The 24,924-nt window shown below is 39.9% G+C and overlaps 1 protein-coding gene across 50 annotated transcripts in view; it reads right to left on the reverse strand.

Moving 5' to 3' along the window:
* Nucleotides 1-287: 287 nt before the first annotated feature.
* LOC116061713 (calcium/calmodulin-dependent protein kinase type II subunit gamma-like) overlaps nucleotides 288-24,924 on the reverse strand; it is a 62,509-nt gene continuing 37,872 nt past the window's right edge. The window contains exons 10-24 of one of the 50 annotated variants that reach the window (XM_035992378.1): nucleotides 23,174-23,296; nucleotides 22,433-22,516; nucleotides 22,255-22,297; nucleotides 21,350-21,409; nucleotides 16,419-16,459; nucleotides 15,504-15,536; nucleotides 14,032-14,112; nucleotides 8,545-8,589; nucleotides 6,932-6,986; nucleotides 5,179-5,283; nucleotides 4,675-4,800; nucleotides 3,535-3,610; nucleotides 3,235-3,329; nucleotides 2,230-2,481; nucleotides 288-688 (exon numbers count right to left, since the gene is read on the reverse strand). In XM_035992378.1, the coding sequence (XP_035848271.1) occupies nucleotides 2,249-2,481; nucleotides 3,235-3,329; nucleotides 3,535-3,610; nucleotides 4,675-4,800; nucleotides 5,179-5,283; nucleotides 6,932-6,986; nucleotides 8,545-8,589; nucleotides 14,032-14,112; nucleotides 15,504-15,536; nucleotides 16,419-16,459; nucleotides 21,350-21,409; nucleotides 22,255-22,297; nucleotides 22,433-22,516; nucleotides 23,174-23,296 (1,200 nt within the window). In that variant the 3' untranslated portion in view covers nucleotides 288-688; nucleotides 2,230-2,248. Of the gene's footprint in view, nucleotides 689-2,224; nucleotides 2,482-3,234; nucleotides 3,330-3,534; nucleotides 3,611-4,674; nucleotides 4,801-5,178; nucleotides 5,284-6,931; nucleotides 6,987-8,544; nucleotides 8,590-14,031; nucleotides 14,113-15,503; nucleotides 15,537-16,418; nucleotides 16,460-21,349; nucleotides 21,410-22,254; nucleotides 22,298-22,432; nucleotides 22,517-23,173; nucleotides 23,297-24,924 lie in introns of all 50 variants that reach the window. The other 49 variants (XM_035992379.1, XM_035992382.1, XM_035992380.1 and 46 more) reach the window with 49 other exon arrangements.

Below are 24,924 nucleotides of genomic sequence, written 5' to 3' on the forward strand. Positions count from 1 at the left end.
GGTCCCTCCAGTAATGAATCATTTCTAAACCCCTTTAAAAAAAACAGTGTACAGATGCTCAAACCTGACACTTAAACTTGATGTTAAATTCTGATATTACAGTAAGTAGATATTTGTTGCTCCCGTTCCCATAAATCCAACCCACAGCTGTGAACCGTAAAACAATACTTCTATTAAAGTAGACGTTCTGCTGCTCTCTCAAGACAAAACAAAAAAATCGAATCTTTTCAGATATTATACTTGTCGCCCCCAGTTCTGTGTTCACTATGTATGTGAAGTGTATTTGATTTTTTGTTATATATAAATGTTGTTTTTTTTTTAAACAGGTTTAATACTTTTCCAGCAGACCAAACAAAGACGGGGACAATAAAGGCCATGGGAGACAAGGACCAGGACAGCATCACCTGTGTCGCCACCAGAAGCATGCACCATTTGCAAAAAGGCGCATCAGCCGAGCGCCATCATCACCTAGCTAGAGTTGGACTGGATTGGTGTTGGTCGGTCATTCAGTCAAGCTTTGAAATATGTTTTTTTTTTTTTTTTTTTTAATGGTTTACTTTTTTATTTATGTATTTTCCCCACTTTTCTGTTTTTACAACTTTCCAAGCAGCCTCTTCCCGGCCAGGATCCAGGCACCGGTCCGACCACGGAGAATAATGCTCCAAACAGCTTTAGAGTTCAGGCAAAGCTGGAGACGGAAGAATGCAACGGTTAGTGTGGAAACTCACTTAGCCTTGGTCTGCAGACGGCCATGCAGATGATTTAGGTTTTATATGTTGAGGTTTTGAGATATCCATCTCTGAGATTTTTGCCCTTACTCCAATTCAGGTGACTGCAATTTTGTTTGTGCTGTTCAAAGCTTAAAAATGACATAACAATGTAACAACAATGTGATAAAAAGTCATGTCATAGTATATTATGCCATAAAGTTATAGTATGTCACAGTTTGAGTCGCACACACAGTGACTTGAGACTTGACTTGAGACTTGTCCTCAAAAGACTTCAGACTCCAGATGCGGGACTCGTGAACAATCTATATTTTTAGGAAACGTCTGAGCTGAAATTATGTATTTAGTTAATGTTACACTTGGTTTGAGAGTCTGGGGATGTGCTGACTTACAGTACTTTATAAGCTGTCAATAGTTGTAGACACAGTGCACATTACATGGTTGTGCTCTGTAAGTGAAAAATAGGTTAGTTCTTCTTGCTAATAATTTTAACAATATTTTCCTGACACCCTGTAACCATTTATCCAGTTCTTCTCTCAGAACCATGTGGTTCCAGTTGGGTTTTGTTGCACATAAAATTATTAGCTATATCATCCAGATCTTAGTACTAGATAGATAAGCATTTCAAGTTAGTCAGTTTAGAATTTATAGAAAGTTTAAGCACTGAAACATTTTACGCATTTGAAGGTTGTGCTATCCAGACACTTAGTAAATAACATACTTGATGATTCTCTATCATAAGGAAGTTAACTGCAGTGTGTTCACATTTTTGTGAACTTACAGTATATTTCACATTTGGCAGCAATTGTGTTTTGCATTTAGTTACAATGTGATGTTTTGCAGTTTGTACTATGGGATGTTAATTATGGCGCTGTTAGGTATACCATTTTCTGTATTTGATCTTATGTCCCCACAGAGCCTGCACAATAGTAGGCAAGGTCTGTCATTTTGATTCAGCAACAGACAAGCGAGTCCTTTCTTTTTTAGTTCCTGAATATTTGGTCTGTACTGTATGTTCATGTTACAAGGCAAAATACAGTTATTAACTTGAAAGTAAAACATTCTTGTTTTTTTTTTATACTAATTATATACCAAACAACTATTTAAAACTGATACTGTATGCTAATACATAAAGGATTCATAACATATTACATGCTTTAAATTCCTTATTTATTGATATGCAGTGTTCTAAGCACTCATTATAACCATGAGAGACTTGGACATCTCTGGTATGTCATAAAAATGCTATAAAAGTCATAAAACATGTCAAAGAAGTTATCGTATAGTATGTGATAAAATGCTATTAAATAGTTATTGTATAGTATATTATAAAAATGTCATAGTACATAATGTCATTAAAATGCATATGCCAGCTCCCTAAATTGGCACAGAGTCATCAAAACTTTGACAACCCCTGGTCTACCACAATCCTTACATGCAGCAGAAAACTGTTAACCCTTCAGACTGTCAATAGTGCAATAGTGAGGAGTCATCACCTTACCTGGGCCTGGGTTGGCAATTCACTGCAGGGGTGCAGCCGGTGCTCCTGAGCAGTGGAAGTGCACGTTGAGCCATTTGGCATCGCGGCGATGCCACACGCGCGTCTCTTCTGACTGACAGGAGCGTGGCCGGCCCTGGCCGTCCATGAACTGCGTCAGGCGGATGTAGGCGATGCAGGCAGCATCGTCACCGATCAGATGTACGTGGGGGTTGAGGATGGTGGTGTGCACTGGCTTGCTGTTTTTACTCAGAACTGTGGGGAGGGAAATGTGCAGGTCAGGTGTCAATGTGTAGCTGAGGAGCCAACTGTTAGATAACTGAGGGGAAAGCGAATTTATAATTTATGTATTTGAATAAAAGGACATTTTCATGTTTCATCATATCTCACTTATTTTACACAAATTTCCTCCAAAATTCAGCATGACAGTGGTGTGTTTGGAAGTGCTGGAATCTCTCTCTATTTGATCCTACAATACACGTTTGTAAAGGTGAACACACTGCAGGGGGTTAATATTCCTGCCACTCTGATACAATTGGTATACCAAAGATTTTTAAAAGGATGAAAGAACAGATGCAACGATTAGTCAATCAACCTGCAACAATTAAGATAGTCGATAAGTTGTTTTTTTTAAAGCAAAAATGCTCTAAACTCACAGGGTCCAGCTTCTCAAATGTGAAAATGTGCTATGTTTCCTTAGTCTTCTATAATGGTGAACTGTATTTCACCACTAAGTTTCACATTGTTAATTCTTGTATGCAGAGAAATCTGTCTCCCTGTTTTGTTTGTATCATACATGTGCACAAGGATACGGTCCCACAGATGGTTTAACACTATTCCACTGATTGGGAACAGACCGGAAGCTAGCAAACATGGATGTAAACACAGCACAATTTAGGATATTACAAAGTAATTCTACAGTTCTACTAGATTCAAAGAGACCAATCAAGCACTACTGTAAATCGATGAAGACTGCGTTACAAATATACACAACACTGAGCAACTTACGGTTCTCAAAGTAGAACTTGTGGAAGTCCATGCCCTCCACCAGGTTTCCAAGAGCCTCTGGCTCAAAAGAAGTCAGTCCAGGGTCACAGATTCTCCTGTCACAAGAGAAACACAACCAGAGATAACCTTAAGAATTTATCCTGCAGCGAAGAATGTGGACTACACCTGTACATGACAGATAATATGGAAAGAATACTGAAGGAAAATATAGTGACAAAAATACTTTCAAGGAAAAAATCTGAGCCTCAAAAGGGCACTTAAAAGATAACGACTTGTATTGTTTACGTTATGTAAACTTACGTGTAAGCCTCAAAATCCCCATTGTTGATAGCTTCAATCAACTGCTCTGTCATCTTTATTATCTCCTGTTTACGAGCTGAAAACAGAGACAGAAAGAAATAGAGGGAAGACAACCAGAAGAGGTTAAAGATAATTTGGAAGTTGAACATACAAATACCGCTACTTGAAACCTCTGACATTTGAAATAAGTTCTGGCTACCGCCTCTGGAAATAATGGCAATGACATTTAAAGTCAGGAACTTGAGACATAAAACATGTTACATATAACATACACCAAAGATAACTAAATAAAAAATGCCTAATAGTCAGGCAGGAGCTGCATTGTCCCCAATGATCAGAGTGAGGTTTGTCAATGTCCATCAACTGATATTATGCTTAGATTTGGCATTATTAATCAGTTTACGTTGAAATTCATTTTGCGTTCCCGAGCAGCTACGTGCAACAAAAAAAAGAAAAGTATCACCATGAACTTACCTAATTACTCGCTGTATTTTCATTGGAAATTTTTAAAACAATCAGAGCATGTTTTTTATAAGATTATGTCAAAGGCATCACTTTTTGGAGGGTTTTCATTTATGTCATTCTGTTCAGTAAACCCTCGAAAAGTAAACTCATTACTTATGAGAATGTCACCACAAACTGTATACATGCAAACAGTTACACTTTTGCCACTAACTTCATGGAAGGAAGCTGCCTGTAACGTCTGGTGAGGAATGGCTCAATCAGGTTGAGTTAAGTGCAACAAAGCATTTTAAAGATATCACAGGTCAAAATATGCCCTAACAAATGGTTGAAATTACTTCAACTTTAGATGAACGGTCAAGTCAAACACAATGAAAGACAAAAATCTTTCTCTGTGCACACAAACCCACACCAATTAAATCCAAATTCAGAGAATGTGGCATTAATTCATTTGCAAAATATCACACCAGAAAAGCACATACTGCATGCATACACTGTGCACATGCAGCTGCTGAGCCAGAAAAGCCAGCTAGCAAATCCTTCACACCTGCATGTACCTCTGTGTTCATAAGTCCTCACACCTTCTGCCATCAGGTGGCACGGAAAGGCAGAACAAATGGTATGAACACCGCTTCGGGAGCCTTTGCACAAGCACTGCACAACCTGCCTGGCACTTACTCTGCTGCAGGTTGCGGCTGATGCCTGCGTGGGGCGACAGAGCGGACTCTGGTTCAGGACAGGAGCTCTGAGCTGGACTGGTCTGAGGGACACTGGGGCTGCTAGCAGCCTCCTGCAGGGGACCAGCTGCAGACAGGTACCATCATCCCAGTGAAATAAAGTTATATTTAGCAAAGCTGAGATGCCATGCATGTAAGTATTTACATGGCATTTAAAACAGTTTATTCAGTACAAAGTAAATGAAAAAGGTTATTGTAAGAAATTAGACTTCAGACACTCAATGTAGAGGGGGAACAGTAGCTTGCATTCAGGCCTGGGTGCCAGTAGGTGGCAGCACAGGAGGGTAGAGGGGAACTTGTGCAGTAAGTTGGTGGGAAGAGAAGGAGCCTTTTTAAATGGCAAAATGTCTTATCTTGCTTGTAGAGTAGATTTGTTTGTTGAAGAAAGGTCAGGCCACAAAGGTCAGGGCTAAGAGTTGAATCAGGTAAACTGCTGCCGACTTACACGTGGGTGGTGCGCAGTGAGGAGACAGGATCTGTTGCTCTGTAGGGCTGCATTGGCTTAACACGGCACTGTCTGTACCAGTAGACTCAGACTCAGAGGCAGCCATTTCCCCCATCCCAAGACAAACACTGGACTGCTGCTGACCAACTACAACAAGACATTTCAAAACATCTCCTTGGGATGTGGGAAATTATAACGGGGCATTTTATTCTGACATTTTACGGACAAAACGACTGAGAAAATTATCAGCAGATTAATCGTTAATGGAATCAATTGTTAATTGCAGCCCTAATCACAAGTTCCCACAGCTTGATGTGACATCTTCAAATGGCGTGTTGTTGTTTTGTCTGAGCAAAATCCAAAAGTATTCAGTTTTAATTTACATAAAAATAAAGAAAAGCCACAAACCCTCACATTTAAGATCTGAGACTAGATGTTTGCTTCAAATTATCAATTGTGTACCATTGTTTATTATTTTCCATCCACCAACTACTCAATTCATTGACCACATTTTTCAACATGACAGTCTAGTACTTATTACAACACACTATAGAGGGCACACTGATACCCGAGAGCAACCAATTGCACACACACAGACAGAAATAGTCAAAACCAGCTGATTCAGACACCAGAAAGTAAGAAACAAATAAGCAGGACAAGGCAAACATCTCAGGTCACTTGTGCTCCAAACTGAATAACTTCTAAGCTTTAAGCACGAGCATCAACGTCACATTGAGATCAGCAGCCTGTTGCACTCGCTTTGTTCAAATGTACTTTAGTTTAGTTTGAAAGTAGTGCGGGATTGAAAACAGGTTTCACCATACAACTTAATTAGACTAAGGAGTTTAGATATAACTTAAAATGTGCACCATTTAGTTTAAACCACTTGATCTTACTATTGCTCCATTGTGGAACCAAAGAGCTACTATCCCATACACATACTGTACATTTTAACTTCAATGTTGTTGATTAGTCAAAGAGAACCAGATGTTAAAACCTGTGAGCTGCAGAATTGTTGGTATGCAGTCACAGAATATGTGACATTCAGGTCACTTTCTTCTGTGCTTCATCTTAGTGACCTTTCCTGTGTTCACCTTTGTGTTAGAGGTAACTTCACTCACATAAATTACATTACATTAATTTTGCATATTATTTTATCCAAAGCAACTTAAAATAATGAAGTGCATTCAACCTGACAGAAACACAGAGAGCAGCCTCTTGATTGCATGTCAGAGATGATCCACTATAAGATCAGTGCTGGTAAACCCAGAGAAAGCTACCTTAAGTAACTGGATTAACTCTTTTCTGGAGGTAGCTCTGTCCTACTTCATTCACCTGAAAACATTGAAGGGTTTTCCCCGAGCTAAAGGCGACTAAAGGCGTAAGTGGCGTGTGTATATGATGCACGCACTCCACAATGAAAATGAGGCAAAACAGGTTTGACGTTTGACTCCGGAGAAATTGAACAGGATGTAAATGGAGACAAGAGCAAAAGTATATCCTTTGGGATGGCAGCACTGTAATCGGTCCCCATACATGCAGTGTTTACATCCAACTCTTCCCCACACATTTGTCTTTCCTGTGATGCTCAAAGGCATCTGTCTACTAAACTTACTTGATCTCCAAGCCTCAACTACCCTTGATATTGTAATATTTTTCTATCTGATCTGGAGTTAAACACAGTGACAAAACTTAAACAACACATAAAGTGGACAAAAAAGGCATGCAGAGTAGGTGAAAGTTGGACAAGTACCTTTCCTACCTTTCATCTCCTCTTCTTCTGGGTTATTACAGCTCTCTGTGGAGCCCTGTCACACAGAGAGAAATGGAAAGAGAAATAAGTTGGAAAAAGAGAAAGATGAATGAGGGGAGTAAAGGGAAATAGCAAGACAAATGTTGGAAAGCTTTGCACACTTTGCCCATACGGACACATAGACAACCTGATGGACAGATGGACGACTCCCTCCCAGGAGCACAAACCAGCTAGGACAGCAGCGAGGAGAAGTGCAGAGAGCCACACATATATGAGCAGCAAAGGGTATGAGCAATTTGAAATTGTGTGTCTGATTGTAACAGCAAGGAGTGCATATCAGTGTGTAACTGCTCCTCAAGAGGACGCAAGCCTTTGTGAGCAAAGTGTCAATTTGCAAGCTTGTACACCAACATAACAGCACAAGCAGCATGGAAGTTGGTTCCAAGTTTAATAAAAAGTCTGACATGAGTAGTTGAAGATATAGTTGTCAGTGTGCATGTGCTGCTGTTAAAGACGGTACGTGTAGGATTTTCTCTTTTATATACATTTGAAATTGGCTGTGATGCTGTATAGACCTGAAGGGTACAACCAGAATATTTATATACTTTTACAGTTTAATCATAATCAATTCAGGGTTTTCCATAGCGTTTTATAATGGAGGTGCCTCACCTGAAATAGGGAGCGCTTCTGCTAACGTCAGAAAAAAATATGATATTTTTAAGAAACATAATATTTGGCTTTTTAAGCTTAAGTTTTCCCTTAAGCTTAAAAAACTACTGTGTGGTGTAGCAGTGGTGCTACACCACACAGCAAAAGCCACATATTTGTTTAAACCATCATCTAGTAACTACACTGATAACGTGATGAGATGCGTCAGGATCTGTCGGAAGTAAAGGCTGGACTACAATAGAGCTGTTTGGAGCAGTTTGTGAACAGTGTTTTCTGTTGGAGAGGGTAAGTGCCTTTGGGGTGGACTTTGGGCTTTTTCACTTTGTAAACCTATAACGCGCACCAAAATGATATATAACACAATAAAGGAAAAATGCCAAAAAGCATAATATGAGCACTTTAATAAACTCAAGGTTAAAAACAAACAAAAACATACTATCATTAACATATCATTAAATTTGCCAATTAATAATTCTATTTCCTTGTTATATTTTTAAATGAATTAATAAATCTATTCTAATCTTTAAAATTAACTCTTTGTTATCCCAGTTCATTTGAGACCTGGATAAGCAGTATGGTGTTTTTTTTAAAATGTAATAACTGATTACAATAAAACACTGACACTACATTTATTCCAGTGGATCCATAATAGTGCACCTTCACATTGATTAAAATGTCAGCTAGTCTCACTACAAGCAGGAGCTGTACTTATCTGCTTCCAGATTTGGGGTTCACAGGATTCGACTCTCCTGTGAACTTGCTTCTGGTAAACAGGAGTAGACATAATGAAACATGCTGACAGAAGCCAGCTCACATTAGGTGCACAAAGACGCGTAGAGAGTCATTACAGTTGTATTGACAGCAATGTATGGAGTATATTTAGAGAAAATCCTCCACGAGTTACCTGCAGGTGTTAGTGGCTGGTGGTGGGAGGAGGGCCTTACCTTGGTGCCATCAGCTGGGTTGTGTACAACAGTTGTCTGGGCTTCCTGGGGGGAGGTAGGAGACACTTTACCATGCAGGGAGAAAATGAGTAGGTGGGGGTGTGGGTGCGTGGGTGTGGGTGTACCGGGGAAGATGCCAGGGAATACCAACGAATTGAGTGACGACAAACATACAAAACAGACACGTGCACACACCAAAACAAGCACAGTAGCTACAGTACAGAGGCTGTAGAGCATTCATGGTGATTAAATAGATGACTGTAGATGTCAAGGCGCTCAGTGTCAGTCTGTCCCCAGCATTGTGTTTACAGGATCATTTTAGAGTCTCCAAATGCATGAAAACAGCAGTGAACAGCTAAACACACCACCAGCCAGCCTGAGAAGGAGAGCTTCTATGATAGACTGTATGTGCATGTAAGTAAGTGCAGATCTTATGCCCCATTCATGTCACCTGGAAGTTATTTAACAGTGTTGAAATGCATTTTGCTTCAATATCCAATTGGAAGTTACAACAGATGTCACTATCACAATTCATAGGCTGTTCTCACTTTAGCAGAATAGTTTGAAAAATGCTATAACTTAACGTAACCCCGGTTCTTTGATAACAGAGTGAGATTGTTTCACTATGGGTATGGCCTCGGTGTGACCAACTATGGAAGCTCCAATGCCACCACGTCTGTCCGTGACAGACAGGTCGAACTGTGCTAGGGCCACGCCCCCTCATATAATCACAGTCAACCAGCTCCTTACAAATCATTCCAGATAGGTTTCTTTCCGTGTCTCTGCAAGGAGGGACGTGTTGGTGAAACACCTCACTCTGTTATCAAAGAACTGGGGTTACGTTAAGTAACCTAAAGTTCTTTTTCTAACTTTGTTCGGTGTTTCACTATGGGAGATATAGACCACTCCCGGATTGCATGAATCTCCAGAAGCCAAAATCACATTGAACCGAGAGTCACACTGACCCCGGCGCCATAGCGTCTGACCTCCAGCACAGCCTGTGCCATGGACAGTCCGGAAACATCCAGCCTGTAAAACCTCACAAAAGTGTGAGGCGTAGCCCAGCTTGCTGCCGCACAAATTTCCTTCACTGACACACCCCTGAAAAGGGCCCATGAAGTCGCCATGCCCCTTGTGGAATAAGCTCTCAGGCCCTGGGGGGCCTGCAAACCTTTACACTCATAGGCCAATGATATGGCCTCCACAATCCAGTGGGACAGCCTCTGGTGGAACAACGGCTTGCCCTTATGGGGAGTAGCCCAGGACACGAACAGCTGATCTGCTTTTCTGAACCCAGCCGTCTGACTCACATACATGTGCAGAGCCCGGACAGGGCATAACATGTGAAGTCTTTGCTTCTCTCCTGAGGAGAAAGGAGGCGAGTGAAAAGCCAAGAGCTCCACTGAGGGACACCTTTAGGCTGACTGCACCACCTTAGGCCCAAAGCTTGGGTTGGGCCGCAAACAGACTTTAGAGAGCTCTGGGGCAAACTGCAGACAGGTAGGGCAACTAGAACAAGCCTGTAAGTCACTTACGCGCTTTGCAGTGGTTAAAGCCAAGAGCAAAGCTGTTTTAACTAGGGCTGTCAATCGATTAAAAAATTGAATCTAATTAATTACATACTCTGTGATTAATTAATCTAAATTAATCGCATACATAATTAACGGTGCCTGAACTGATACTTTTTAAGAAAGTAAAAAAAGAAAAGAAAAAAAAGGGTACTAAACAACAGTTGGTGACATTAAAGAACGGCTTGTTTATTGCTAAGGCGATATGGTCAAAATGAAATGATTTAATAATAATGTATAACAATAACAATAACTTATTTCACTAGTAAATTGCTGTTGAACGACAAAAACAACCACCAGATGGGAAAGGGACATTTACAATAACTTCAAATGCACCACGAGGCTGTAGTTTACCAGTTTCATTGTGTTTTCCAATGGCAGCTACAGGTTGTTACATACCGGTGTTGAACATAGACTGGTGTTGAACGTGTTGAATCCTCTACAGTAAAACACAGTCAAACTTTACACCGTTAAGCGTTAGCTGTCAGCATTTTAACCGTGTTTAATCCAGTTACTAGCTAGCGGTAGGCTAACGTTAGCTGCTGTTGAGTATAGTGTTAACTAGCTAGTGGTAGGCTAACATTAGCTGCTGTCGTGTTAATTAGCATCACGTTCAGCGGTGTTTGTGTTGCCTGTATCGTCTGTTTCAGAGCATCAGATCCCATACTGTCTATGATCAGATCAGAGAGAAGCGCAGACATATCAAGTAAATGTTCCAATCAATGATCCAGGCAGCACATTCTCGTCTCCCTCCTTCATTTTACAGTCGAATGGTGGCTAGAACGGCAATGTGGAATAGATTAATCTGTGTTATTTTTTTTAACGCGTTATTTTTTCTCAGATTAATTAATCGAAATTAACGTGTTATTTTGACAGCCCTAGTTTTAACCTTTGTGTTGTCTTCCTGTCAACCTTGAAAAAAACACTTTTTTTTGACGCCTTTTTATCCACAGTTGGTTTTTGCTTTTTCCAACGTTTTAAATTGTTACATTTTTATTTTGTATTCTTCTACACATTTTCAGCGCTTATTTCTACTCCCCATATTTTCTGATATAAAACAAAAATTGAAAGATTTGACCCGAAGTCAACACAAGGGTTAAGAGAGACAAACTTCATCCCTACTGCCTCCATAGACTCAAACGGGTGATGAGAGAGGGCGTCCAACATGACCGACAAATCCCACAGAGGAACCAGGGGCCTGGAAACTGAGAGCTTGTTGCATGCCCCTTTCATAAAACGACAAACTAAGGGATGTTGCCCCGCCGGCTTATCCCCGAAACCCATGTGACAAGCTGAGACAGCAGCTAAGTACACCTTAATTGTCGAAAAAACCTTCCCTTTATCCATCAGGTACTGCAGGAAACACAGCACACTGAAAAGGGATGGTATACCTATATGTGCACCACTCCTCAAAAACCCACCACTTTCCACTGTAAAGAGAGCGGGTGGATGCGGCCTTGCACTCTGAATGGTGTCAATGACCTGCTCTGGCAGGCCTGATGCATTCAGGTTCCACCTCTCACGGGCCAAGCCCAGAGCGCTACGCGGTCTGGTTGAGGGTGGTAGATCTCCCCGCCCACTTGGGAGAGAAGGTCTCTGCGTATGGGGAGAGGCCATGGCTCTCCTGCCAGGAGCTGTGTTATCTCTGCTACCCAATGCTTGGATGACCACCTCGGCGCTATCATGATTAGCGACAGGCCCTGTCCTCTCACCCTCGCTAGGGTAGGGGAGATCAGACTGAGGGGGGGAAATGCATAGAGTAGCACGTTTGGCCATGGGTGGGCTAGAGCATCCACATCCAGCGGTGCATTTACGCCTGACCGAGAGAAGAACACTGGACACTGCGTGTTTTCCTGCGAGGCAAAGAGATCTATGGCTGCCTGACCGTATCTCTGCCAGATCTGTTCTACCACCTGTGGGTGGAGAGTCCACTCTCCGTACAGAGGATTCCCCCGTGACAGGAGATCTGCACCCCTGTTTAGAACGCCTGGCACGTGTGTTGCTCGAAGAGACAGCAGTCTCTCGCTTCTCCACAAAATTGTGCGAGCTAACTTGTGCAACTGCAGTGAGTGAGTGCCGCCCTGGCGGTTGATGTACGCAACCACAGTGGTATTGTCTGTTTTCACTAAAACATGACAACCTTGGAGAATGCGCAGACAATGTTTCAGAGTCAGAAACACCGCTATAAGCTCCAAGACATTTATGTGAGCCTGGGCTAACCTCCGGTTCCATGTGCCATTCACTGTTCTCCCTAACAGCGTCGCTCCCCATCCTGACAGGGATGTCCGTTGTCATGGTTACTCTGGATGACACCGCCTCTAGCGGGACGCCCGACGCGAGAGCCGCCGTGTCTCTCCATGGGTGGAGGGCTGCTACGCATGCCAGAGTTATTTTCACCCTTCAGTTGAGATGACGTGGGAACAGGCGTAATGCTGCAACCCAACGCTGAAAATCCCTCATCATTAAAAGCCCCAAATGTATCACAGACACTACTGACGCCATAAGGCCGAGCAGGCATAGTCTGAACGGCACGACTTTGCTCAGCCGGAAAAGGGAGAGACATTGTACCAGAGAAGCTAATCTCCCCTCCCATAGCGTGATGCGGTAGGAGAGGGAGTTTATTTTGAGACCCAAATATTCCGTACACTGCCTAAGTTCTACTCGGCTCTTTGCCCAGTTTATGTTGACCCCAAATCCCTGAGATGATTTATCACCGTAGTGGAATCTCTGACTGCTTGCTCCCGTGAGTGGGAGCAGACCAGATAGTCGTCTAGGTACGAAAATATTCTGATACCGCTGTTCCTTAACGGAGACAGCGCTGCCTCCACACACTTGGTTAACACCCTCGGTGCTAACGACAGCCCGAATGGGATGGCTTGGTATTCTTAGGCTCTGCCCCGATACGCAAACATGAGAAGTTTTCTGTGCGCGGGATAAATGGCGATGTGGAAATATGCATCTGAAAGATCTATCGTCACAAACCAACCCCCCCGGGCGGATTGAACAACAGAGCACTTTGTGTGTCAAGCAGAGGTGAAAGGCTTCACCCTCCGGTTTTCTGAGGGTGCTGGCCTCTCTCATTTTCTCTGGACTTGGTCATTTCAGGTCTTAAAAAGCAACTGGTGACACAGTAGACTTTACTGATGCACTGACTGATAAGAGGAGAGGTTTGGCTTTCATTAAGTTGATATGTTCTTTCTTGCTGCCATATATGAAACCTGGGTAAAGCCTTGTTTAAGTTATATTGTATGTTGTATATACATGGCTTAATCCCATCACATGTACAGTATGAACACAGGGGCTGCATCCTCATACAATATCTCTCTGATACCCGTCCACTCCAGCTCCTGCTTTACCCAGAAGTCCTCATCATTTACAATTCACATATTGAAGAGAAATTTGTAAAATACATTCTTTTGATGCAGAGGTTTAAACTTTTTTGAGCTCTGCTTTCCGAGAAATTGTCATCAACCTGTTCTTCTTAAAAAGCAAAACATCAACAAGGAGTCACTGGGATAAGGCTGAGCAGAATGTGATTAAAGTGTCGTGTCTGCTTTTGTACCAAAAAATTAAAGTCATTTGTCTACTTGTCAGTGCAATGAGTAAATATAAATATGAGTGTGTCTGCAGGAGGTCTGGGTAAAACACAAGCCAGGAGAGACACTCAAAGGCACATTTAATCGTTTAATTTTAAAATCATCAAATCCACTTCCAACATCACAGTTTGTGTTCAAAACAGAAGCAAAGAGGCAGAGGATAAAGGACGAGGGAGAGGACGAAGTACAGAAAAGATTTCACTAAATATGGGGTGTGACAGGAAAAGATGAGGAGGAGACAGAACTAAACATTTAAAAGATGGAAACAATGAAATTATGCCGTAAAAAAGCAATGTGAGAGAAACCAAATAGAGATGAGGTACCATTGGTGCTGAAGATGACATGCTGCTGTCTTTGGTGCTGCTGCTGCTTACTACACTGTTTTTACTGTTGGTTCCCTGCGACTGGGGCAAAGAAACACAACACAGAATGACTCCTGCTGCTCCCACTGGGCCTAAACCATAAACCAGCCGATGGGAATCTCAGGTGGAAAACAGGAATAGAGCCATTGCACGGCCAATATAAATATTCAACATATTGTAAATGTGTAGGATTTAAAACTGCACAATCTGGGAGTGGGGTTCAATGCTAAACGGAAGCACGTAGATTCAAAATAATCTTTTCTTTTGATCATCAGGAACCTTTAGAATTAGATTAAGTGTTATGCTCCAAAAACAATGTGAGTGTACTCGCTTCCTAACTTGTTTAATTGATGCAAATACTTTTTCTATTATAAAACTGTGTATTGAGTGATTGAAGGGCTCTTTATGTGTAGCGTCCTGGGTTATGCCTGCATTTAATGTCTACAACTTTTGCAGACATGTCACACCATTAAAAAAGTAAAAATACAGAAGTTATTCAGCACATGCATTTTTAAAACAATGAACATAATTTCAGATTGGATTTTAAGTATTTTCCCCAGCACTTTTACAAATAGGTAAATCGACATCTGCTGGGATTAAAAGAGAAATCACAAGTTTGCATCTAAAACAAGCACCATAAATCGGTGAACCATTTCTGGCAGAAGCACAGCCAAAATATGCGTAACTGAGTCAGAAAATAAATTTATAATAATAATTACCAGTCCAAGTCTGTGCATGCAGTGAAAGGCCTTGATGACAGGTTTCTCTCTAATTGTGGAGAATAGTGTATGTCTGTGTGAAGATATAAATAAAATTAAAATGTATTTTTACTTTATTACTACATATACACACCACTTCGTCAGTCCTGAACTGTCTCTAGTTCAACTGTGTTGATTATCTGCAGGTGACCAAGACAGCCTTTTTATTCACAGGTAGAGGTAGAGAAAAAAAAGTCCACTCAAAAAATAATAATAATGAGGGTACAATAAATATGCAATAATTAAAGAAGGGGAAATTATTGTATATTGATGTTTACAGTGATTAAAATGTACCTCACTCCTGTGATGTTCAGGGATGCTGGCAGGGTAAGTAAGCCAAAATGACTGATCTTAGACATCAGAAGAGGATAAGTGGAAGTGTGTGTGTGTGTGTGTGTGTGTGTGTGTGTGTGAGAGATTGGTTGAAATGGTTTTGGTGGCGCTTATGGCAGAAGGGGATGCAGGGATGGAGTTAGGAAATCCAACAGAAATCGGAACAAGACGAAAACTGTCATAGACAACGCCTCAAGCATCTTACCCCAAAATAATAAATAAATAAATAAACAAATGAAACAGAGAAGGGGAACAGAGAAGGGGAGGTGAGGACCAGAGGGGGAAAAAGGTTCGAAAAGACGAAGAACGAAAAATTAACGAAAACAACAGAGCCGATCTCACCATCAAACAAACACTCGAGCTGGACTTCCTTTTCTGACAGACAGCAATGGAAAGGAGGAGGAAAAAAATAAGGGGTCATCGGGGAAACAAGGAACTAATCAAAATAGTAAAAAAGTGAAGCTGCCAGATTGGTTCCAGAAAGAGGGAAAAACAAAACCGTTGCACAAGCTTACACAGGAACAACAATGAGACACTAAGAGGGCTTCAGCAGCTAAACAGAATCAGCAGCAAAAACAATATAGGGAGTTATTTTTTAAAGGAGAACTAAAGGATTTAAATCATTGGTTGTGCAGTTTATTTGTATAATGTTTCTGGGAATTCTTTTTTTTTTTGGGGGGGGGGGGGGGGACAGAAATAGCTCAGTTATTGTTTAAGTTACTGTATATGTAATGGAAATTTTATTTTGGACCCTTGTTGATCATGGCACTTCACTGCATGCATTGGTGCTGGCTGTCGATCAAAACAAAATGAGCACCAAGACATGACGGTAGTTTAAATCACTGTGAATCAAAGAAAAATCTGGTGGTAAAAAAACAAACATTTTAAAAGCTTACTGGTCTTTACTACATTCCTTACTTTCACATTAATCTCACATTTGTATTACCTGTGCCCCACCTTTAACGGCTAACTCATAAACATGACCAAGCGGCCACTTTATTTCTAAGATCAATCCTTTTCCCTGAGCTACAAAAATCTTTAAATCACATTTTATAGAAAAAGTAACAAAGGAGCACCAGAGCACAAAAGTAATCCAGTTAAATTAATTGCTTTTCCATATGCTCATAATATCAGAGGTACATGTTATTTGAGAGTAGTTTGGGTGAAAGACCAAAAAGGAAGGAAACAGAAGATAGGAAGAGTAAGTAAGACAGAAGCAGTAAAGTCATTAAAACCCTCATGGGTCAGAGAACTTACCTTCACACCGTCAGACTTTTTGTTTAGTAAGGTTTTGCATGCTGAAAGAAAGAGAGACAATATGGTAAGGACACAGTATGAGAAGTAACTGCACAAAAAGAACAGCAGAACAAACTAAAGTCCAATAAAGGTTTATCAGGCCTGGTGTGTGTGTCCAACCGATTTCACATATAACTGTTGTATGACAGACAATCAAACCCAAAATATTACTTTCCACCACTGGGGATAATCAGGCCAATTAAGGCCTTTTGATATGTATTACTGGATATAGAAATAGCAAACTGAAAATGGAAAACCAGATAAAAAAATTAGAAACATCTTTATAATTCAAATTTAAATAACTGCTTTGGAGCATGTATGTGCCCTGAGGTTTTTTTTTTAACCCTTTTTCCATTATGTTTTTTTGATTAAATATAGGCCTACACTCGCTGATTTTGTTATAGAGCCCAATAACACCCCCAACTCCACAGGACATTGTTGATGTTGTATGGAAGCTGAGTTCTGCCAAGAAAAGTAAGAAAAAAAAGATTGGAAAATTAGACACGATAAAATAAAAATGTAAAGTACAGTGACAAATATATGACTTAATTAGCAAGTCAAAAAAATGTTAAGATAGAACAAAAATTATAAATTAGTGAGTTAACAATAGGTGTAAATCGAAATTGATACAAATTAAAAACTATGAGTAAGTTAAAATTACATCACAGAAGGTCAAAATCATGAGTTAAATGTTTTTAGTAAATCCAATCTAATAATTTGACCTAGTATCTCCTATCTTGATTTACCATGAGTATTGAGATATGTATGAGACTTTTTTCATGCATAATTTCATCTATTCTTCTCTTTTACTGGCAGAAACAGCAAGACAGAACATTTGGAGATTTAGAGGCACTAGTTCTATTTTCAGTTGTTTTATATAAATACTGATCGTTGTCTGCTGCAATATACATTAAAGCACTGTGTTTTTTACTTTTCAAGGTTACTTTTAATTTAATCAAATTTCAAATAACCCTTCCCATTTACTTTTTATTTCGAACTTGTGTTTATCCATATTTATTCCTGGCGGTAGATCAACAAAAAGTTAACCATTTTTTATTTTATTTTTTTGGGTAAAATCATCCTCCATACTGTCAACATTTTCTAGGAGCAGTTAAAACAATGAACATTGAAAACAGGTAAAAAAAAATAATAGTCTCGTTATCCCCAAAACAACAACATTAATTCCAGCACAGTGTCAAAGTACACAACATAAGCAGTACGACTAATAAGTGATAAATTGGTCCTGGTTTAGTGTTTGATCTGTAGACAATTCAACTCCCTCCTGAGGGCCTCCAGGGAGCAAGTATGAATGGATGAATGAATGAATTAACTAATTAATTAATTAAATGACTGAATGAGTTACTTTCTGAACACAAGGTGCTTCTATCCAAAACAACCTGTTGTTTGTGTTCCTCTCCTAGATCAATTCATTTATTTCAGTGCAATTTAGCTAACCCTTTTCCACCTAACCACTAGTACTAGAACGACTTTGTTAAAAGTGGAAGATGGAAAAAGAAGAAAAAGAAAAATATTCAAACTTTTGACATATATCCTGCAGGTCAAACACCACCAACTGTAATCTAACCAGTGCATGTTAGGTGTTAGCCCACATTGATCACACCGACATAATATCATGTGCACCTGAACACCTGTCCACAGTTATAAGCAGACAGCATAGAAATGACACCAATACACACAAGTGAATTATAATCTCCAAATCAAACACACACACACACACACACACACACACACACACACACACACACACACAGATTAAAAATAAATACACATTACTGTATAAACATTTTTGTGTTAGTCATGTTCCAATAATCCTCCCTTACCTTCCATTTATAAAGTAGGAAGGAGGGCAATGAAGAAGGCAAGAAAACAGTAACTTATTTAATATCTGCATCTTAACATCTGAACTGAAAACAAAACTGAATATGAAAACTGGAGGAACAAACACCTGCAAGGCTTTTACTGTGCGTTAAAAGGCATTCTTTAAATCATTTTCACAGAGGTGGTGGGATCATGCGATGCGACAGTGGCTTTTAAACATGCAGCATCTACTTAAAAGTCTTTATTTTAAAGAGATGCCAAGGAGTGCATTCCCAACAGTTCTCTTGCTGAGCAGAAACCTTTAAGTTCAGGACATCATCTCTGCAAATTTAAAACCATATTCTTCACTTTTACACTGTATGCAACTCATTAAGTGAAGAAATTTAACAATTGTTATCGAGCATCACGAGCAATCCATCATTAACAACTTATGGGCGTAGTATCCACTTCATTGAACCCTAATAATACAATAGTAATTCCTGTATAAACAGCCTTAAAGCAAGCAGCTCGCCCTGTCATGGTTCAGTATGCTTCATACAAACTAGTCTAGCTAAAAGGCTGCCCTCGTAGAATGGGGCGACACCTGATGAAGTTTCGGACAATGGAAGTGGCCGTGTTTGTTGGATTGTCGGTTTTAAAAATGGCAATAAGCATAACAAATATTAAACCTAAAAGGAAACACCAACAGCATTTAGGATTTCTGTTACTGAAACTTGAAAGTTGAATAAAATTTGTCTTTTTATAGGCAAATTAGTCATTAAGTCCAGCCAATATTTTTTGTTATGTTAATTTCTCAAAAGCTAGATAAATCCATGAATGAAAACCTCTGTTATTAGGTATTTACTGTATGTTTTATAATGTTTGGGTGAAGCCCTCTGCTATATAAGGTTGGGTACCTCCCTATACGTGCATTTTTTCTGTTAATGGACCAAATATGATGTTATCCATGTCCATCATTAGGAACACCCCTTACACAACCATACCAGTTTAGAAAAAAAACTGGCCTCCTTTGTAATGTGCTGTATGATGATGACCCTCATGAAGGTCACAAGCAGAAACACATTGGTCTCATAATAAAGTTTGTATATATTTATACAAACTTTTTGTGTGTGTGTGTGTGTGTATATATATATATATATATATATATATATATATATATGGGCTGTCAAACGATTAATTTTTTTAATCGTGATTCATCGCCAAATTTCTATAGTTAATCACGATTAATCGCATGTTTTATCACATGAATAAAATTCTATTATTTTGCATTTCAGAACAGTTTTTAAGTACATATTAACAATGGAAAGCCATTCTTACCAGTTTATCTTAATTGGGAATCAAATGAATGCAAAGAAAGTTACTTTATGAACTTGACTTTAAGATTTGTAATTGTTTATTATTTATTTACTGTAAACAAAAGAAAAATGTGTGAATCTGTCATTATTGCACAATTCCTCCAAGTACCTAACCTAACTGAGATGTAACATTAACACTTTGCTTATACAGTACAAACAAAATGGTCCAAAAACCAGATGCCACAGCAGGACATTTGTAACCTTTATGTTTTTCTAATAAGGAATGTAACAATGTCCCAAATGACAAAAACAGTCAAAAAAAACCGATACAAACAACTCAGTCCTAAAACCGTATGCTGATATACATAGTCAATATAGTGTGCAGTAACTTCTAAATCATTTTGATTACTCACTGACGTCCAGTGATCACCGGTTAATGAGACAGCGTTTGCAGCAGTTCCAGTTGGGCTGCTTTCTCCGTGTCATACAGGCTGTGTATGCGTGAAACTACTGTCCCCCTCGACTTTTTAAAAGTAAACTTTCCATTCAGAATCTTATTGGCATCCATTTCGGCGTCTCATGCTTGCCATCCACTCGTAACGTAACGTTAACCTACTACTCTTTGGCCGGCTCGCAAGCCCAAACAAGTGTGTGCAGCGTGGCTGTTTTGTTTCCAGTCTAGCTAGATCTGGTGTGGTGTTGTAGTTTTTCTAACGTTACTAGGTGTTGCCGTTTATATACTGTCTATGGTTGTTGCAACAGCATGTGAAATATATTATATATATATATATATATATATACACACACACACACTGTATATATACTGTATATATACATACATACATAGTTGCCAAAGTTTTGACCTCTTTGAATTGTCGGTTTCATAAAGTCACAAAAATATCAGACGCAGCCCCGATAAATACGCTGATCTGAGGGGAGGTGATTTCAGATGCTGCTCGATGATCCTAAAAACACTTTGTAGAAGCATACTGACACCTTTAGGTTTTTTGTGGTTTTGTCTGTTCATACAAGCACAACGGAGCAGGCGAGAGAGGAGAGAGAGGAGACAAAGAAAAATATATAATAAAGGAATGCATTCTGTTTAAACAGCTTCCCATGCAGGTTGTCATACTGTACTGTACTGTGCGCTCATACACATGCTTGGCTGGCTGTTAGTGCCAGAGCCATGCGGCGGGAAGGTTGCAGTGAGCACAGGCAGGCATCAAGTAAGGACAAAAAACAATTCAGAGGAGGTAAAACTGGAAGGGGTACTGAGGTTGAAGGCTGACGTGTCTATCTATAAAAGGTTACAATGTTTATGCTGCAGAGGAAAATATATGCAGCCTGCACAAGTTGCGTTAATGCAAAGATGTGTAAACAGAGTTTCGCTAGGTGGCAGTTGCGGTAGTTGGAGGGATGTCAGAGGGTCATGCTGGGTGTCAGTTAAATGGCTGTTGTGTTCGACACAGGAAATTAAATAGCCAGTCCTGGAGAGGAGCTCTGTTCATTAGAGCATCAAGACACGCAGCAGTACTGAAAGGTCAAGAGCTGAGCTTCGTTTGCGGTTTCCATTTACTTGTTTGTGTGTCTGTGTATGTGTAAGATGACCCAGTGCAACAACAACCATTCACAAGTGGTTCATCAGTGTGCAGGCAGCAGGCAGCAGGTGGAGAGGTTCAAGCAGCCCAGGCCCCATGCCAATAGCCTGAGTACAAAGTTGGCAGTGCCCGACTCCAACACACCCTCAAGCAGACGTACCTTCCTGTGCCATTGAGGCCGTGCTGGTGGTAGCGGCAGGGCTGGTATGCTGCCGTCCCACTATTGGACAGAGAGGGATTCAATGTGGAGGCACAGGTGGGACGAGAGCCTCACTAAAGCCTTTTTATTTTCTGGATTTCTTAAACTTCCGAGTATTAGACAAGGATGACAAAACATAGGTTTCTCGAAGGTTTTTGGATCAAGCAGGCTTACTGAAGATAAGATTTTCTCTGATACCCAACTCCTTTTTATTAGGATGAAGTGAAGCAGCAGATGGAAAATCTTCTCGGCACCAAAATACCTGCTCTGCGGAATTATTAATCTTATTTCCGTGGACATTCCTTTGATAAACATGCCTGCAGTTAAGCAAATCAGAGGTCTGGCTCGTCTGCTTTCTTTAGATCGATCTTGACCTGTAGAAAGTAGTTGGCTGTAATCCACAGGAGCTGCTTTACTTACATGAAAGCATATAAACACAGGGCCACGAGCATCAATGCATTAGCTTGCTAGGCCATCGTCTAGCCCACGAATTGGGTGTTCAATCAAAAGTGAACCGTGTTTTGGTGATCAAACTGCTTACGAGGAGGAAATCCAAGCCAAACCCCTGAAGTGCAAAATCAAAACTGCAGACAGAGCTGACAAGCAAATAATAATTTGCGGTTAAGGAAAGTAGAAGAACAACAGTGATTTGTATCATTTCACCTATGAAACCTTAGGTATCAGATCAGGACAAAGTGATTACTAATAAAGTTCAAACAAAAAATATATATTTTTTATCAGATATAATGACGAAACAGACTTGTTTTTTGTCACAAAACTGCTAAGTTTCTCTAAATCCAAGTGCTTCTCTGTACAGCTTTATTTGAATCTCTTGATGTGTGATTAGTATCACTGCCAAAGCTCACCTGAAAAGTTCCTGGTCACCAGCATCGTTGTGAGGATAGCTCCCTAGAGAGACACACAAATCAACATAAGGATTTGTGTTACATTAACGTGTGTGTGTGTGTGTGTGTGTGTGTGTGTGTGTGTGTGTGTGTGTGTGTGTGTGTGTGTGTGTGTGTGTGTGTGTGTGTCCACACTCACTTTAAGTTTCCTCCTGGCATTGAACTTGCGCAGACACTCCACAGTCTCTTGACGGTGCATCATGGAGGCCACAGTTGAGCGTTGCTGTATGTATAGGAGAGGAGACAACATTATAGATACAGTAAACCTAACTTCAATGTAAACCATGTCAAAGCTTTTCACTCCTATATCGAACCCAAATGACAAGGAGTCCTGATAAATGAACACAACGTGTTTGCGTCGTCTTTCTAGAATAAATAAACCACTAATGAATAAAAGGAAATTACGAGTTACTGGAGCTATGTTTGTCCTGTACGACTTAAATGGACACCTGCCAGCCAATCAGAACCCCATATGTCCATGGTCATGGTATTAGGTTGTACATTTATCCAAATGTTTAAAGCTTTTACATGTAGTTTTGAGCAAAGCTTAGAAAAATTAACCTGAGAGCTTTGAATGTGTTTCAGTTTACCAAACACTACACATTCTGCTTGAGTACATAATGTAGGCCTCTGTGTTTAGCAGGTCATGATTTTAACACCAAACTATTAGATGTGATTATGTTGTTGTTTTGAAAAGCAGTGACATTTTACAGTGTCACTCTGGGAGTGTGTGTGTGTGTGTGTGTGTGTGTGTGTGTGTGTGTGTGTGTGTGTGTGTGAGAGAGAGGTTGTACTGCTTTAAAAGGTAGAGTGAAAAAATGTTGGAATATGGCACGAACACTACACCACATTTATTTTAAAGACTTGAAGTGTGACTTACGCAGACCCAGGGATGCATGATGGCCTGGTCGGCAGTGATCCTTTTGGCAGGGTTAATCGTTAACATCTGATTGATCAGATTCTTGGCCTCGGGGGTCACTGTGTCCCACTCTGGAGAAGGAAACTGCAGAAAGAGGGAGATAAAAAAGGAAGAAGTGTTAAGAATGTATATCACTGGTATGCTTTCATTGAATATTTTATCCTGGAACAACTGGCGTAATAAATATCTAACACAAACAAATAGCGGACAGGGAGTTTTAGTTTGTGTTTATTAAATTTTATTTTGAACTTGACGATGACATGAACTGAATGACGATGACATGAACTGTAAAATCACTACAGGCTGCAACTGAACTTTTCTTTCATTTATTTAAGACATTTGTGCATCAGTGCATTTTACTGCAATTACCTTAGTATTAAAATACATAACACCATCTCCACCTGTTCCGCTCTGAACTGCTAGACCTGCCACTCAGACTATCTCTCTTTTGAAAGTCTTATATATATTTTGTTGCTTGCTGCTTTCCATGAACATGTTACATTCTTCCTAATGTACTAAGAACTATGCTAAAAATATGTATCTTTATTAAACTAGTTGCGGAACACCCACCCATCCACACATCCACCCACCCACACACCCACACACACACCTCAATTATCAATTATCTCGCTTATCTGGACAATGCATGGACATTGAGAAGAAAATGTGTTGTATATATTCTGTTTTTTGTATAAAACATGTTTTACATTATTTTCTTTTGTTTTGGAACATGCACAATATGTGGAATGACTCAAGGATTTGTCTTTCTTTGATGGGCCATTTCAATAGTATGACACAAATAAAAAAAATCATTCATTGATTCTATGTTAAAGGAAAAAGCTGAGTAATTTTCAAACTGTGGTGGCCAAGTCAATGCATGAAGCCCTTTAGTCGTAACAGGAGGAGTTTCCAGTTAATGTCGTCACTCCATTCACCTACACCTGCTGCCCTCATCCCTCCATCCAAGTAGCATAAAGTGCCAACATGTTTACTATTAAAATCAAGCCAAGTTATCAAAAGACATTTACTTCAAACATTAGAGTGTCAGTTGTCAATTACTGAAGAAAAAGAAAGAAAAATGAGATTCAAGGCATCTGCATGACAGTTATGATACTCAAGAAGCACACTGTTACAAGTCATAATACAAGTGTGCTTGTAACAGTCACTTTATATCAATGCTCACATTATGCACATTTATTAGATGTGGTTGCTTCCAATTATGGAAATTAATACGGGTTATAAATTCCTATCCCCCAGAGGAGTATGGCAAGATCTAATAAATAAGCTTATCACTCTCTCATAGTGTATCACTTTTCTCTACAGCTAGATAAAAAAAAAATCATGCAATAACAAGTACCAAGCAATTCAAAACTCAAATTAAATTTGCAAATGACTTGCACGAAAGAATTCAGAGTGTTATTTGACGAGACTTGAATTGAAGGTATCCAGTAGGGCTCATCTCGAGGCTCTGTGCTTGTTTTTCACATTCACATAAATTATGATTGAGATTATGTATTAGATTTCAAGGTGAATGAACACAGATGGAGCTCTCTAACAGACTCTGCGGACCGTAACTCTCATCATGAATCCCTTTTGAGAAATACACACTCAGTCAGCCAACCTGGGATGAGCCTGCAAGTATGAGCCCCATAAAAGAAGGGCATTTATTTAAGCTGCACTAATAAATATTTTTTATATTAATAATGGATCAG

Source organism: Sander lucioperca, chromosome 15, assembly GCF_008315115.2.
Source record: "Sander lucioperca isolate FBNREF2018 chromosome 15, SLUC_FBN_1.2, whole genome shotgun sequence".
NCBI classification, from domain to species: Eukaryota; Metazoa; Chordata; class Actinopteri; order Perciformes; family Percidae; genus Sander; species Sander lucioperca.